Source organism: Lepidochelys kempii, chromosome 8 (genome assembly GCF_965140285.1).
Source record: "Lepidochelys kempii isolate rLepKem1 chromosome 8, rLepKem1.hap1, whole genome shotgun sequence".
NCBI classification, from domain to species: Eukaryota; Metazoa; Chordata; order Testudines; family Cheloniidae; genus Lepidochelys; species Lepidochelys kempii.
The window spans coordinates 74,977,323-74,993,609 of NC_136387.1; the positions used below are offsets into that span (position 1 = coordinate 74,977,323).

The following is a 16,287-nucleotide window of genomic DNA, read 5'->3' on the forward strand; positions in this document are numbered from 1 at the left end:
GACTGAGGAGTATGAGCGTGATCAGGCTTCAGGAGGAAGATCCTGTGGTGAGGGTAAAGAAGGTGTTGGGAGGAGGCCATGGGGAAGTAGCCCAGGGAGTTGTAGCTGTCACACAGCTGTTACAAGTGACACTGTAGACAGTTGCAATCCACAGGGCCCTGGGCTGGAATCAAGAGGAGAGGGTGGGCCTGGGTTCCCCCCATTCCCCTCAACTCCCTATTTGAGACAAGAGAAGATGACCTGGACTGTGGGTCCCACCAGAGGGGAAGGTCCCTGGCCTATTCCCCGACCCACTAAGTGGGTCAGCAGAGACTGTGGGGATTGTTCTCCTCCCTTTCCCCATGCTGGCCAGTGATTAGGTTAGCTGAGTGAACGGCAGGTTTGCGCCACTAGCAAAAGTGGCCAAACTGAGGGTGACTGTGAATCTCTGAGGCAAGCAAATCCGCCAATAAGCGCAGAGGAGGAACTTTGTCACATTGCTTAATCACACCCTAAGTAATTTGTAGTCTCTATTTGCATGGGGTCCTCTGAATTATGGTATCTTATGGAGAACGTGGCCTCTGCATCATTTCTTTTCTAGTCAAATAGGTTAGCAAATAGCAGTTGAGACCCATGCAGCTTCTCTTTTTGTATATGAACACTATAACAGTAACTTGTACTAATCTAACAACAAGAGGATTAGGTTGTTCGCATGCAACTAAAGAAACTAGAAACAATAGACAACAGCATGCAGCACTGTTGTGATAACCTACCATGAGTTAATAACTGCACTGCAGATCCTTACCTCATTTCATAACACAGTACAATCCTAATAGTGAGAAAAAGAGATCAGCATTGAAGGAGAAATACTGCTGCAGTGCAAGAGCCTCAGAGAATCCCTTGTGCATGGTAAATGTAAAGTTAATATGTAGGTAACCTGAATTGATAATATGCAAAAAGATGCACCTCTCTTGGATAAGTAGCTGAATATATGCTAAGAAGGGGTGTGTGGGGGGGAAACAGGAGGGACTCACCACCTCCCAGTGTTCATTATAACCTATATTCTTTTCCTGCCTCCTCAAACTGGTCCAAAAATATACATTCTCTCTCTCTCTCTCTCCTAGAATAGCCTGGATTGTCAACTATCACCATCAGAAAGAGAAATACAAAAACGTATACTGCATTAACAGAATCTCTAAAGCATTAGCGTTGAGAATATTATGAGGACACCACTGGAGGATTTATTTGGTTTAAAAACAGATGCCTCTTTCTAAGAATAACCTCTTAGCTGCTGATGATCATTAAGTTATATGCAATAAAGTCATCTTATGCACAAGCTCTCCAAGATGACCGTGAAAATGGGAAATCTATTAAATTGTAATAATACTTTATTTATAATCAAAATGTATTGAACTAGTATTGACAGTTAGGACTTCTGCTATTTTAAAATATTCAGTTCTTAAATCCAAGTTTTCACAAGCAGTTCTGGATGTGCTATATTTGCTACAACTACCTTTCGAAAATGTGTGCAGCAAAAGGCTACATTAGCTAGATCCAAAAATAGAGCTGTCATCTTCTGTAATACCACTCTAATGGCCTGTAGTTTTGACACACACTCCACCTTGTGGTTGTTTTATTTTTTCCTCTGCACACAGAAGATTAGGAAAGGCCTGAACAGTGAGTTCAAGAGGTATGTGTACAATATGAGTAGATGAAGGATAATGAAATCTGAATGATGCTATAGGGCAATCTCTCAAAGTTAGTAGCAGTAGCTGGAGTCTGATGATTTTACAAAAGGATAGGTTGTCCTAGGACTACAGTACTCAAAAGATTAGCTAACTATAGGCCGTGAGTGGGGTGGAGGGGGCAGAAGTCTCATTTCAGAGAGTTGCTGCCTGCAATTAATGTACTAGATTTTGTGTCCTGCTGGGTGATGAAGAACCATAAGAACACAACATTTGCCATAGAAAAAAATCAAACCACTGGTCCATGTCTTTAATATCTAGCATCAGTATCTGATTCAAACACCCATGCAGGAAGCATCAATGTCAATAGAGTTTCCTTGTATTTGATCTAAATGTATTGCCTGTTAACTTAATTTCAATGTCAGTGTCTCTTGGTACCTATATTTCACGAATGAGGCTTAAGGAAGGGGGAAAGAGGAACTTCATGTATTGAGAATACATCAGTCTAGTTCTTTCTAAGCCCTCCTTTCTAGGCTCAATAAACCTATCTTTTTTATTATAAAATATGAATGAATACCAAAATAGTACGACAAAGTAATGCTGAAATGATATGAAGCAGCAAGATCATAGGGCAAGAGAGAGAGGGCAATATTTATCATTTTGTGTTCAAAGTGCATAGGATAGAAAAAAAGGTCTTCCTTGTGTACTACAAAATGATTGGGGCAGCAAGTTACATGGGCCTGTGGTGCCCAGGCTCCAGCAATATTCAGGGCACGGGGGCCAGGCTCCAGCAATGTTCGGGGCAGCGTCTCACCCTGCCTGCCGCCCCACCACATCACCTACCCTGAGTGTCCCTGCCTGCGCCCTGGGTAGCAGCCAGCTGCCTTCCGCGCTCTGCTCTGCCGACTCCCAGCATCAGCTGCCACTGCAGTATCCTAGTGGTTATGGGGGTGCTAGTGTGAGGGCAGGCTGACTGAGCCCCTGCTCTTCCACTTTGGAGGGATGGACCCTCCCCTTTTCTGGCAGGACCCTCCACCAGCACAGGAGGCCCCCACACCCACAGTCACTGCTCCTGCCCCAGGTTGGGCAAGGGGCAGCACCATCCCCCACCCCAGTGAGGGGCAGCAGCATGGGAGGAGGTGCACATGTGATGGCAGACCCCCCCGTCCCCACCACAGGAGAGGCGAGGGGGCTTCCTGGACCTGAGAGTGGCTCTAGGAGCACACGCAGTGACAGTGGTGCAAGGTGAGTGTGTTGGGGGGGCAGGGAAGGAAGAGTCCTCCCCTCTGGCCACAGCTGGAGGCAGCCTGCCTGTACCCCAAACTCCTCATCTCTGGCCCTGCCCCCACCCCACCACCTGCACCCCTAGCCAGAGCCCTCACCCCCACTGCATCCCAACCTTCTGCCCCAGGCCTGAGCCCCTCCTGCACTGTGAAGCCCTCAGCCCCACCCCAGAGCCCTCACTCCTGTACCCCAACCTTCTACCTGAGCCCCTCCCACACCCCTCATCCCCAGCCTTCAGCCCCCTCCAACACCCCAACCCCTCATCCCCAGCCAGAGCCCTCATGCCTCCCCCAACCCTCTGCCCTAGCCCAGAGCCCCCCACCCCTACCCCTCATCCCCAGAGCCCTCACATTTTTACGTTATTTTTTAAAAAAAAATTATATATATATCTGCTTACAAGGCAGGTGTGGTGTGTGCGGGGGGGTGTGGCAGGACTTGGACCCATTCTGGGCACCATCAAATATTATTCATACCTACTGCCCCCAAAAGTTATTACTCAATGTAATATGAACAGGCAAGAAGAATTTGTTCATTCACAATGTTAACAACTTGGTATTAAGAATTTTTATCATTTATCAATTCTACGTTTTTAAATTCCCTTTAGGTGCCTCAGTATAACTTAGGTATTTAATAAACTAACGACAGAACACCTGAATGAACATTAGCACTAGAAAAGCAAGGAAGGGAAATCCAAGAGGAAAAAGGAAGGAGCAGGGAAAAAAAGCCAGAACAAGGATAAAAGATAAATGGATGAAGAACACAAAAGGAACACTGAAAATTTCTTTCCAGGTTGAGAAAAAAACCTTTGTATTTCAATTAAGTGGGAGGGTGCTGAGGGTAAATGAGAATGAGTGTGTTTAAGAAAGGAAATGAAAAAAAAATTAGAAAAATCCACAACACGTCTGGAGTTTGCTTAGTCAAATTTACTTTAAAAATGATTAACTTCTTTTGCATATCTGTTAATTCGGGGTCTGAGGTGGAGGTAGGGACACAAACATGGAGTTGCTGATGGAAACCACTTCTGAAGTGGCACATAGGCCTTTTCTACAGTTAAGAGTTTGCTGTTATAGATATACCAGCAAGAGTTCTTTAACTGATATAAGTTGCATCTCTGCTAGAAGCCTTTTACTGGTATAGCTTAAACCAGCTCCCCCAATGGAAGTAGTAACAACAGCTAAAGGACTTTTTTGCTGATATAACTGTGCCTACACTAAGGGCTTGTCTCCATTTACATTTTATAGCGCTCTAACTTGCTGGGTCAGGGATGTGGAAAATCATCCCCCTGAGCGCTTTAAAAAGTGCTCGTGTAGACAGGCTCCAAGCACTGGGAGCTAATCCCCTGGTAATCCACCTCACCAAGGAGTGTTGGGAGACCTCTCTCATGCGCGACCACACTCGCACTTCAAAGCGCTGCTGTGGGAGCATTCCTGCAACAGCTCTTTGAAGTTTCCAGTGTAGCCATGCCCTAAGGCTTTTGCCAGTATTGCTATGTCAATTGGTTAGAAGTGTGGAAAATGTAACACTTCTAACCGACACAGCTAAGCTAGTACAACTTTCTAGTGTAGACCAGGCCCTAAGGTGATGGGCACATTAGAATCCTGTCTATTTTAAGGTATTTCTGAATTAAACTGTTGCTTCCTATTAGGTATACAACTAGGTTTAGATGATGGGGAACTTATTTCCCCTGAAATTTCAAATGCTGAATTTAAGTTCTTTTCTTCAAAAAAGAACATTTAATAGTTATTCCTCTTCCTTTTTTCATTTACAAATGGAGTTAAAATAATTGGTGGAGCCACTGAAAAAGACATTCTTAAACAAAGGATTTTAACAGCAAGTACAATGCTGAGAAGAAATTAACAAAAACACAGAAGAATTATATATAGCTGTTGAAACTGATAACATTCCTTATTCTCTTTCCTTTCACAAACTTTAGAGATAAGAGAATCCAATTAGAAAACTGTAAAGGCTCAGAGCCACAGAAGCAAAAGATACAGTAATGGAAAGATTCCAAGATGACCTGATTAACTGGTCACATATAAAGAATTCACAGTGCTACTGGCAGTGAAAACTTCAGTAAAAGTAATCACATCTGTTATTAATCCACTAATGTAGCTTTAATGCTACTCTCTCACATTAACTGCACTAAGACTCAGGAGATCCGTGTTCAATTCCCACTTCTATAACAGATTTCCTGTGACACGTTTGTCAAGACAGTCAGTTTCTCTGTGTCTCAGTTCCTCATATGTAAAATGGAAATAATATTTTCTATCACACAGGATTATTGCAAGGAGAAGCTTGTTAACATTTGGGAGGTGTTTGGACCATATAAGTAATAGAAAAGCACATTTGAACAATTTCAGATGACAGATTTAGTCAGTTATTTGTATTAATTGTAATGCATATGTTGCTCAATTTCTCCTTGTTCTAAAGGAAAACAATCCACTCAGCCAAATCCATAATTGAGACCTATAATGCCAACTTTGTATTTTGCCACTCTCTCCTGCACTGCTCCAGCCCATTCTGTTCTTTCTACTTAGGCCTGGTCTACACTACAAAGAAAGGTCAACCTAAGTGAGCTTGTACCAACCTCACTGTACATGTACCTATGCTATAATTGGTCTCCCAGCAATGTAAGCACCGTTACAGTGATGCAATATCACCACCTCCTGAGCAATGCAGAGCTATGTTCAATCTACTTAGGGTCAACACAGGTCATGCAGTGTCTACACTTGCCCTGCGTCGACCTGACAGTACTCCAGCAGCTGTCCCACAATTCTCCTATCCCCATGACAGTCGCTCCTGTGCTCCTTTCAAACTCCACTGTCCGGGGTTGCAGAGACCAGAAGCCACTACTCCCCTCTTCCCCCAGATTTTGAAATGCACTTTCCTGAGTAACAGATTTATTTGAGCATAAGCTTTTGTGGGTAAAAAGCATCTGAAGAAGTGGGGTTTTTACCCACGAAAGCTTATGCTCAAATAAATCGGTTAGTCTTTAAGGTGCCACCGGACTCTGTTGTTTTTGTGGCTATAGACTAACATGACTATCCCCTGATACTTTACTTCACCTTGGTGAGCACACTTACCAGCTCACCTTAGTTATGTGTCCAACCATGCCAGCTTCACAAACACAGAAAGCTACTACATAAATTACTGCCTGTTGCAGGCCAGAATTGGATCTCCTCAGCCTGTAAGGCAAAGAGGCTGTGCGAGCACAGCTACATGCTAGCCCTAGAAATATTGACATCTACAAGCAGATTATATGGGGCAAAGGAGCACGACAGGGATCAGCAGCAGTGCTATGCGAAAGCAAAAGGAATTACAGCAGACAGACTAGAAGGTATGGGAAGGTAACAAGAAATCTGGTGCTGCCTCACAGACCTGACACTTTTACAATGAACTGCATGCACCTCTTGGTAGTGAGCCCACCAGCAACCATGTACAACTGTGGACACTGCAGGAGCCCACTGCAGAGACCCCTGCTGCAAACGTTGAAAAGTAAAAGGAAGGGGAGGTGGAGGGCATAGCAAATCAAGCCATGAGTGGTTTGAAACGTCTCCTGAGTTAAGCCAGTCTCTGATGGTGAGCACAGAGGAGCCTACTGCTGAAGGGGAAGGGAGCTTAGGTAAATTTGTACATGAATTGTATCTCATAGTAATTTTTCCCTTTTTGTTGCCCAAAACAGAGTCTACCTCCTCCCTCCCCACACTGCACATCACCATTTAAAATGGTACTTGTGCCACCTTCAACTTTAGTGAACAAAGGCATTGATTTCTATTTGATTACTTTAATATTTTGTCTTAACATTATGCCAGTAGAGAATAAATTAAAAAAAAATAGCATGGTAGTACAATTACACAATCCACATCAGCACAGTGTCCTGTGCTCAGGTAGAGGTAGAAGAAACAGAGGTAGTCAGCCTGTTTTTCCAGCTTGGCAGTGAGCCATGCAGAGTACTTCATTTATCTGAATAGGGATGTCCCTTTTGTCCTTGAGAGATCTTGATGAAAATGTCATTAAAATACTCTGCAATTCTCTCCTGAACATTTATACAGATGGCAGCCTTGTTTCTTGCTGTGCTAGAAGAATTTCCCATGCCATTCTGCGATGAGTACCACTCACACTACTGTATTAAAGGGGCTAGCAGTATACAGACCAGGCAGCTTTGGGCTGCCAGTAACAGCTGGGTTCTCTGTGCGTTTAGCACCCTCAAATAGCCAAGAGCATCCCTGGCTGTGAAAATATTGCCAATATTCACTGCACTTGCCTATACCCATATCCAGCTTTTAAGGCTTCAATACACCAAAACACCTCCTCCTCCCCCCTCTAGGCTAGGCTGTACTCACCAGGGTTTGAGCTCCAGAGCAGTGTCTTGACGAGGCACTCAAATGTTAATTGTCACTTAAGGTTTGCTTATTAAAAGTATTTCTGGGACTAATGAAAGAGTTTTGAGACTTAACTTTCCCTTTCCATTGTGACTATAAATCTAATGGTGTATCTATCTGTATGAAGTCAGTACCTCTGGTGTGGTTGCCTTGAGTGTTCCCCTCTCCACGCCTGCTGAATACCTTACCTCATCAGAAGGAGAAAAAAGAACTAGGGAGGATAAGTTCAGTGAGATCCCCTCCAAGCCCTGTACTTACTATCTGAGATCATAGAGGAGTTGGGGTCATGTGACCACAATCATTGAGAAGGACCAAGAATGGAGGGATCAGCTGCTGCAAAAAAAGGGAAGAGGACCGAGTGGCACATTGGGAAATACATCAAAGCATCATGGGTTTGCTCAGGCAACAAACCAATGCTGCAATACATTATTGACCTATCTGCCTAGAGACTACCAACTCCGCAACTTTTCCTATCCTTGAAGAACTCCATGGCCACTACTCCCTACACCACCTCAAACCCAACACGTGGATTCACATATGTACCCCTACCACTCCATGCCAGGGAAAAATGAGAACCACAACCACAGCCACAGGGCCCCCCCCCCCCCCCCCCCACAGATAGAGACCTGTGAAAAACCACAGGATCAGATAATACTAGTATTTATTTCCTTTTTGTTCTTGGGTTTTTAGAGGATGGTTCACTGTTATAGCATTGCTAGACTGTTCTTACCCTATTTTTGCACTTTATTGTGTGCAAAGAAGCAATGAACAAAAAAGTTCTGGTTTTGGAAACTGAGTATCTTTATCATCGTACACCAAGCATCACAGAATTCAGAACAGGAAGCACCGACCCATGAATGCTGTTCTATAAAGTATTCATCAGATAACATGGTTCATCTCAACCCAATAGTGTACCAGTCACTTTTCTCCTTTTGCTTCACAGATGTTTTTGCAGTTCACAGCATGCAGCTGTAACAATGGTGATTGATGTTAGCCTTGCTGAGATGCGATCTTGCAAGCAGGAGTTGCCAGGAATCTTTACATCTACCAAAAGCACATTCAATCATTCTGCATCTTCTCAGCTGGTAACTGAATCTTTCTTTGGTGTTGTTGAGGAGGCCAGTGTACATCTTCATGTGCCAGGGAAACAAGAGTAGGCTGGGTCCCCCAGAAACACTAGTGGCATTTCAATATTGCCAATTGTAACATGCAGATCAGGGAAGACTACCCCTGCTTGCAGCTTTTGAAAAAGTCCTGCGTTCCTACAAATGCGAGCATCACAAACCTCCCCCCCCACCCACACTAATTGTCTGGGAAACATCCACAGCGATCCACCAGTACTTGCATAACAATGGAAAACAGTGACAAGGTGGAATGTGCCAGAATAGGGATGTGTGCATCATCTACCACACCCCACACCATAGTTCAGGAATCCCATTGCTGTAAATCCATCCACTATGTCCTGAACATAACTCAAGAGTCACAACCCTGCATAGCAGGAGATGATTAATAGCCTTACATGCTTGGATCACAACAATCTCAGTGTAGTTTTTCCCAACTGTAAACAGATTGCTGCCAGTCAGTGGGCAATCGCTATTTGCTTCTCCACTGCCAATGCAGCTCTTAGTTTGGTGTCCCTTTGACAGAGGGGTGGAGTGACCTTGGCACACAGATCCAGGAATGCAGCCTTTTGCAGATACTGCTTGTCATTCCTTTCATTACAATGCAATCCCATCAATCGGTTCTCATTTCTCAGGCTCAGGTGCAGCAATCTATCATGTGGAGCTTCTCCATGAACGCCAACAGCAGCCTGGCATTTTTTTCCCCTGCTGTGTCAATCAGCATCCAGTTATTGTGCTTGAACATCTCCACATATTCCTCATTGCACACTCAATTGTAGTAGCGCACGTTCAAGTTCTACAAATTCAGAAGAATCATGTGTCCTGTATTAGCAATACTCAGGAGAGTTTCACTGAGTTGTGCATGGTCCACACTCCTGCCAGAGAGATTATGGAGTCCAAAAAAAAAGGGGCATGTGGAACTGTGGGAGGTTTAAAAAACAGTGCAAAAAATTATGGAACGGAGAAAATGGCATGGTGAAAACTTAACCACTACCTCTATAAATCTCTGGGTGAACTGGTGGCATTCCAAAAACCACTGCAAAAAGCAACCCACAAGGCCCTGAGCCGAACAGTGGTGCAAGGCACACTGGGATACTTATGCATGGTGCACTGCATTTTACATCAATGCAACCATGCACGGGGAGGACATGCAGCACCGATGCATGCACCCAAGTATGCATGCACACAACATACTGCAGTCAGTGGTTATATATTGACGTAACTTGTGCCAACCAAACGTCATAGTATAGACGTGCCACAATCTGACAAGTGGAGTCATAAGTTTCAAGATGCAGGCCAGAGGTTATCAACCCAGATGCTCAGGTTCTTCTCCTCTGCAACCTGACAAACACAATAAAACTCACCATAGATTTTAAAGAAGTTGCAGTTGCAGTCTGCTATTCAGCTGGGACACTACCTTCATAACCAAATGGAAGGAGATGCAAATGAGAGACAATGAAAAGCGAGGTGCCTAATTAGATTATACATGCAAAATATATATATTGTGTATACATATTTCATACAAGATGGCTATGTTAGAGATGGGGAACTGAGGCACAGAGAGATTTATGGTCAAAGTATCCATTGGTTTTGGACACCCAATAGACACTTAGGACTTGATTTTTCAGCATTTTAAGTAGCCAAAGCACAGGTCTCATTAACTTCAGCTACAGCTGAAAAAGTGCTTAGCACTCATAAATGAGACCCAGAATCTCAACTCAGGCACCCAGAAAATAAGGATCATACTATTAGAGACTACCTGTCAAAAATCTGATGTAATTGACTTGTTTAGCTTCACAGAGGAACTCTGTGGGAAAAGCAGGGATAAAGTCCAATTATCCAGGGCAGAAGTCAACTGACTTACAAGAAGGAGGGTTCTCATGGGTAACACCCTAACTCACTCACTACACATCTTCCAACTTCTGCAAGAAATGAAGTAGGGGTCCTACTGAAAACATGCTCCTTAACTACATAACCTGATTCATCCCAGAACAGTCCATTTTGTGTACTATTGGAGGCAGATATCTTGCTTAAAAAAAAAAAAAAAAAAAACCTGTATGTGATCATGTAATTAAAGACTTGTAATTAATACATACAAGGGAGCAAATTAAGGTTGCACCGCCAACCTAAATTCTGGCATTTCCTAACTTTTGAGTGCTTGACTTTGCAACCTTAATAGAGTGTTCTTTTAATGGAGTTTGGTTGGTGTAGCTTCCTAGATTTATTAAAAAAGCAAAATGGAGACACAAATTCCATCATGTGCATCATATTGACACCCCAAATGGTTCATCAGCAGGGTCGGAACCTTTAAATCCATTGCACAGACCCCTGCCACTCAAGCTAATGGAGTAAATTAACAGTGGTATGTTGTCCTCCTCTACATGAGCAAGCACTAGAGAGGGATAGGATACTTTGCTAGTGGGTTTCACTGGTATTTGCTGACAGCAGAGGAATGATGAGACTCAAGAATCTTAGGTTCCATTCCAGGCTCTGCAGGGGAGTATGACCTAGGGGGCACAGACTCTTCTGACCATTCCCTCCAAACATGACCCCGTCTGCCCCATCCCTTTCTCTCTGTGCCTGTCCCCACCCTCTCTCTTCCCCACCCCTGGCTCCTCATCCTAGTTCCATTCTCTTAATTTAACCAGTCCCAGTCATCACTCCTCAGGCTTCTCATCCTAGTTTAAAATGTTTCTCCCAAGTGGAGTTCATCTTGTCATCCTTCCCGCACAAAATGAACAAAAAGCCATTAGGAGGATTATTGAGGTTATATGAGCTGCAGTGTCTTCAGTATGCAAATTACACCCCTCTTTATTTCTCCAGCTCATCTGCCCTATTCAGAGCAGTTGAGTGACTCTGTGCTGAAGTGAGATTATGGTTTGGAAGTATATCTGTCTGACACTCAGTGCAGACAAGATTGAGCCTAACATTGCTAGTTTGGAAGAAGACATCAGGGATAGTATGGGAAGGCTGGGTCAGTTCCCTTTATTGGGTGACATCCTACTACTATCACACATGATTGCAACTGAGGGGCCTTAGCGGTTTCTAGAAATCTAGGCTGCATCAATGGCCAAAAGTACTTATTTCACTTTGGGCTCGGCTAGGAGACTGTAACCTTACTTCTCAGATACAAGCTTTGCTATAGCTATCCATATATTTGTTACTGCAGAATAAATGCACTCTACATGGTGCTACATTGGAGGACAATCCAGAACTTTATCTAATATAGAACACAGTGCACATCCCCCCCTTGCTTACCAGAGCTTCATGCAGTGACCACATTACATCTGTGCTCCAAGACCTACACCACTTCATTTCTGGGTGTAATTCAAGGTATTGTTCCTGACCTATACAGGTTTTAACTGGTTTGGCTCCTGGCTAACAGAAAGACCATAAAAGAAAACATTTATTTCAAAACTACAATTAACTGTCCTCCAAGCTGTATCATCCAAGAATGGATTAATTGGTGTGAATAGGCATGGGTGGTTTAATGGCTTAAGATATAGTACTAAATATTCTCTTGCCCCAGTCACCTCTCCCCTAAACTAAGGATCCACTCTTGCTACTATTGAAATCTGTGATAAAACTCCCATTGACACTAATTGGAACACTATCAAATCCAGTAACTTTAAGCAAAACCTAAAGTTTTGTTGAACAGATACTCTCCCAGATACTACAGAACATACACAAAAAATGCTGACTACAAGTCCATTTTAATTTTTAGACAGTGAAGTACCAAAGACAAAAAAAAAACAAACCACCAAAAATAAAAAACAACCCACCACCACCAAGAAGATAATGAAAAACTTACTGTAGAAATGTTTTAAATTCCGAGGGTTCGAAGTTCTCCAAATTAAAAGTTTCATGGTCTTTCAGATTACTTAATTGTTTTCCGGTACTGTATAAGAAGAAGTCTGGAACTCTTGCTAAAAGCACTGCTTTATGTGCTCTGAATAGAGTCTGACCAACACAAAAAGTGACATCTGCATGTATTTCTTCTTGAAGAAGCCTGTTAGAGGATAGGAAACATTATGCAGTTAAATTCAGATCTAGATGACACACTCTAAACACTGTTTATAATATATTGGAATCTTTAAAAAAATGCATTCTTTTTCTTTATTTAATTACAGTGAAATATGAATGCCACAATTCAGGATATAGTAATCTAAAGAAAAAAAATTCCTGTTGAAACTCAATTCAGTTGCTGGAACTGCTGTACTATGACCCACATCTTCAACCATCACTACGGCCCACGTGCAATGCTGACACTATAATACATTGCTATGGCACACAGCCCCCCAGCTGGTGATGCCACTACTGCACCATGATCAGTGGAACTGGAGTCAGAGGACTCATGTTCCCTGGAGAGACTGTTATTAAGGGAGCACCAGGAAAAACAGGGACTGTAGGGAGTTAGGCTGGAAGCAACTCAGCCAGGTGGACAGAGCAATGGAGAGCGTTTAATAAAGTTCCATTTGTGCAGCTTAACTTTGCAGCAATGCTTCACTCTGAAAATGGAACATGGTGGCAACAGCTGAGCAGTTTGCAAAGTGAGCCATGAAATGTGGCCTGAAGCCCCCACAGAGCCCTGGATTTTGCAGATACAAATCCAGCCCAGCAATGGACCCAGTTGAGGGAGGATTTAGAGCTGGTCATGCAACAGGACGACAATAGCAGGAAAGTAAAACTATTATTTTATGTTATTGGGGAACAAGAAGGGCTCACCACTGCCTCAAGCCTCACAGCAGTCCGAAGAGCTCCGGGGAACTATTGCTCCCCAAAGCAGAACAAAAACTGTGGAGTGACACAAAGTTTTTCACTACATACCAATCTAAATAGGAGGGGATAGACCTCTACGTTACTGCCTTTTGCATATTGGCTGCTACATGCAATTTTTGGGGACTTGACAGATTCCATAATTCTGGACAGGACAGAATGCAGCACTTGGCTGCTCTGGGAAGGCGAAATCACCTTAGATAAATACTCAGAGTGTGAAGCAGAAGCCTCAAGAGAAATGACAACGCCCTCAGAAGTACATGCAGTGAGACAATAGCAAAGGAAAGCAGATGGCCAGGGTTCTATACCCACAGTGAAATGCATTTCTGGTGGGAGACAACATGGGGGGGAAAAGACGTGCACCAGCCTATGACCACCAGGAATGTGGAAAGTTGAACCATTTTTGCAGTGTGAGCAAGAGCAGGTGAAGGTCTCAGAAAGATTCAATTAAGACCTGTACAAAAGAGAGAGAGCACATCAGACAGCACTGATGGCATCTTGACTCTCCCTGGATCCAAAAGTGTATCAGGTTCAGGATGTTGGGACAGGAAATCAGCAAGGGAGAATACCACACTCCATGCATGCAACAATGTCTGCAATACCAACTGAAGTTTGTAGTGGTGGAGGAAAAATGCCATAGAGCCCTCTTGAAGAGCAGAGCCATAGAGCTAATCAGGTGCAGTGTGAGAAAGTTATACCTGCTGTGAAAGCAGCAAATGCAGGAGACTCTCTGATAATGAAGACCATTTTAAAAGGGTATGTTTTCAAAGGCAACGGCTGCCGTGAAGGAAAGCTGCAACTGAAAATAGACCCCACAGTAGAATTTAAGTGCTTGCCACGTAGGAAGATTTCATTGGCAACACATAATCCAGTATCCAAAGAGTTCAAAAGTAGAGACAAGTACAACCTGGGTAAATAGTACAAAGGTGGTAAAGTAGTTATCAGACAAATTACATATCTTCATCAAGCCAAAGCCACTGAACCAGCATTGAAAAGATGCCACTGTTCACTGCCCACAATTGATGATACGGTGCCAGAACTTTCCAAAACCAGAATTTTTACGGTCTGATGTGAGGAATGGGTTATGGCACATAAATCTGGATAAAGAGTCCAGCATGCTGACAACTTTTGCAACACCATTGCTACTGATGGCTGCACATGCCAGTGTGCATAAGCTCAGCACTGGTAGTGTTCCAGAGAAGACTCACCCAAGTGCTGGAAGAACTATCTGGGGTGAAAATAACTGCAGATGATATCCTCATCGTAGAGGAAGGGAACAAGGATACGAAATATGAATGAGACCATGAAAGAAAACTACAAGCTTTTGTACAGTGATGCAGGAACAAAAACATAAAACCCAACTCAGGAAAAAAATGCAACTCAAATAGCGTGAGGTGACACATACCGGACATCTGCTCATAGCAGAGGGACTGAAAGCAGATCCCAACAAGAGCAAGACGCTCAGAGACATGCCAGCTCCAGTGGATATGAAAGAGGTACAGCACTTCATAGGAATGACAAATTTTCTGTCCAGGTTCTGCCTGCACCCAGTTGCAGTAGCGGAACCCATACATCAACTCGCAAGGCTGAATATTGAGTGGGACTGGTCAGGTCCCCAACAGCAACCATTGGACATGCTGAAACAAATGATAACACATGTCCCTGTTTTGAAGTACTGCCAGGCAGGAGGGCCACTGAACACTCCTGCATGATCCATTGGAGAAAGGAGTGGGTATAGCTCTTTTGCAGGAGTAGCCAGTCGCTTATGCTAGCAGAACCTAGTCAGAGACTGAACAGTGGTAAATGCAAATAGAACAAGAGCTTTTGGCGGTGGTATTTGGAGCTGAGTGATTCCACAAGCACACCTATAACCCACCCAGTAATAGTGCAATCAGACAACAAACCCCTTCCAGAGACAATCAAGGCAAAGCCCCCTTAGTGCTCCATAGATATTGCAGCACCTCCAGCATTACCAGATAGAGCTCAGATATTGTCCAGGACAATTACTGGTGTTAGCTGATTCCCCCAACTTGCTGATGCTGGGTAAAGGATCAGGACACTGAATCAATTAACATGCTACACTATCTCCCAGTTTTAACAGCGAAGCTGATGGAAATCAAAGGGGCAAAACAAAACGACATTGACTACAGGCAGTCAAGAGAATGATAAAAGTAGGATGGCCAGAAGACAAAAGTCAGGTACCCACAGGATCAAAACCATATTTTCAAATTAGAGATGAGCTGAGTATGCAGAATGAAATTGTATTTCAAGGACAGAGAGTTATTGTCTCCACCTTGTTATATAAGGATATAATGAATTAAAAAACAAAAAAAACTCACACCCGAGTATTCACTGCTTTCTCTGATAGGTTCAAAAGTATGTTTACTGGCCAGGAAATGTATTCACCAATCCACTCTTTGATAGAAGGGTGAGACACCTGCTGGTCATGTGATAACCACCAGCAGGAAAAACAAAACAAAACCCTATCTTAGGAACTATACCTGGCCAAGGGAAAAATTGGGAGCAGGCTTATTTACCTTCAAGGAAAAGTAGTACTTGATTATAGTTAACTACCATACTGTGTGTGTCAATGCCCGGTGTCTTATACAAGAAGTAAGTCAGTGATTGACAAACTGAGGGCTCATTTTGCAAGATATGGCATTCCAGACACTATACTTATTGACAACAAACGCCAAATTTGCCTTGGAAGAATTCAAGGAATTTGCATGTAAATGGAAGTTTGATCACCACACCTCCTTCCAAGCATACCCATAGGAGTAAGGTGGAATCAGCTGCAAAAACAGCTCAGAGACTGTTACACAAGGCTGTTTCTTCTGATTCGGGCATTGTTGTTAGCATTTGTTGGCATGCAGAAATACTCCATTATAGGGGCACCAAAACAGTCCAGTGCAGACACTGATGTGATGAAGGACCAAAACCAACCACCAATGAGGGGAGACCTGGTGTAGCCAGAAGGATGGGGACACTGCCAAAAGGAGATGGCCAACAATCTGAGAAAGCAGGCACTAAACGTACAGCAGGTCAGCCAAGGACTTACCC

The 16,287-nt window shown here is 43.4% G+C and overlaps 1 protein-coding gene across 6 annotated transcripts in view; it reads right to left on the reverse strand.

The window, feature by feature from the left end:
* The window catches only part of BTBD8 (BTB domain containing 8), an 85,071-nt gene that overhangs the window by 67,561 nt on the left and 1,223 nt on the right, over positions 1-16,287 (reverse strand). For 5 of the 6 annotated variants that reach the window (XR_012160414.2, XM_073357072.2, XM_073357071.2 and 2 more), the window contains exon 2: positions 12,263-12,460. Coding sequence is in view for 5 of the 6 variants with exons in the window: in XM_073357072.2 (XP_073213173.2) it covers positions 12,263-12,460 (198 nt within the window). In the remaining variant the exon portion in view is untranslated. Of the gene's footprint in view, positions 1-11,709; positions 11,802-12,262; positions 12,461-16,287 lie in introns of those variants that run through there. The other variant, XM_073357069.2, reaches the window with a different exon arrangement.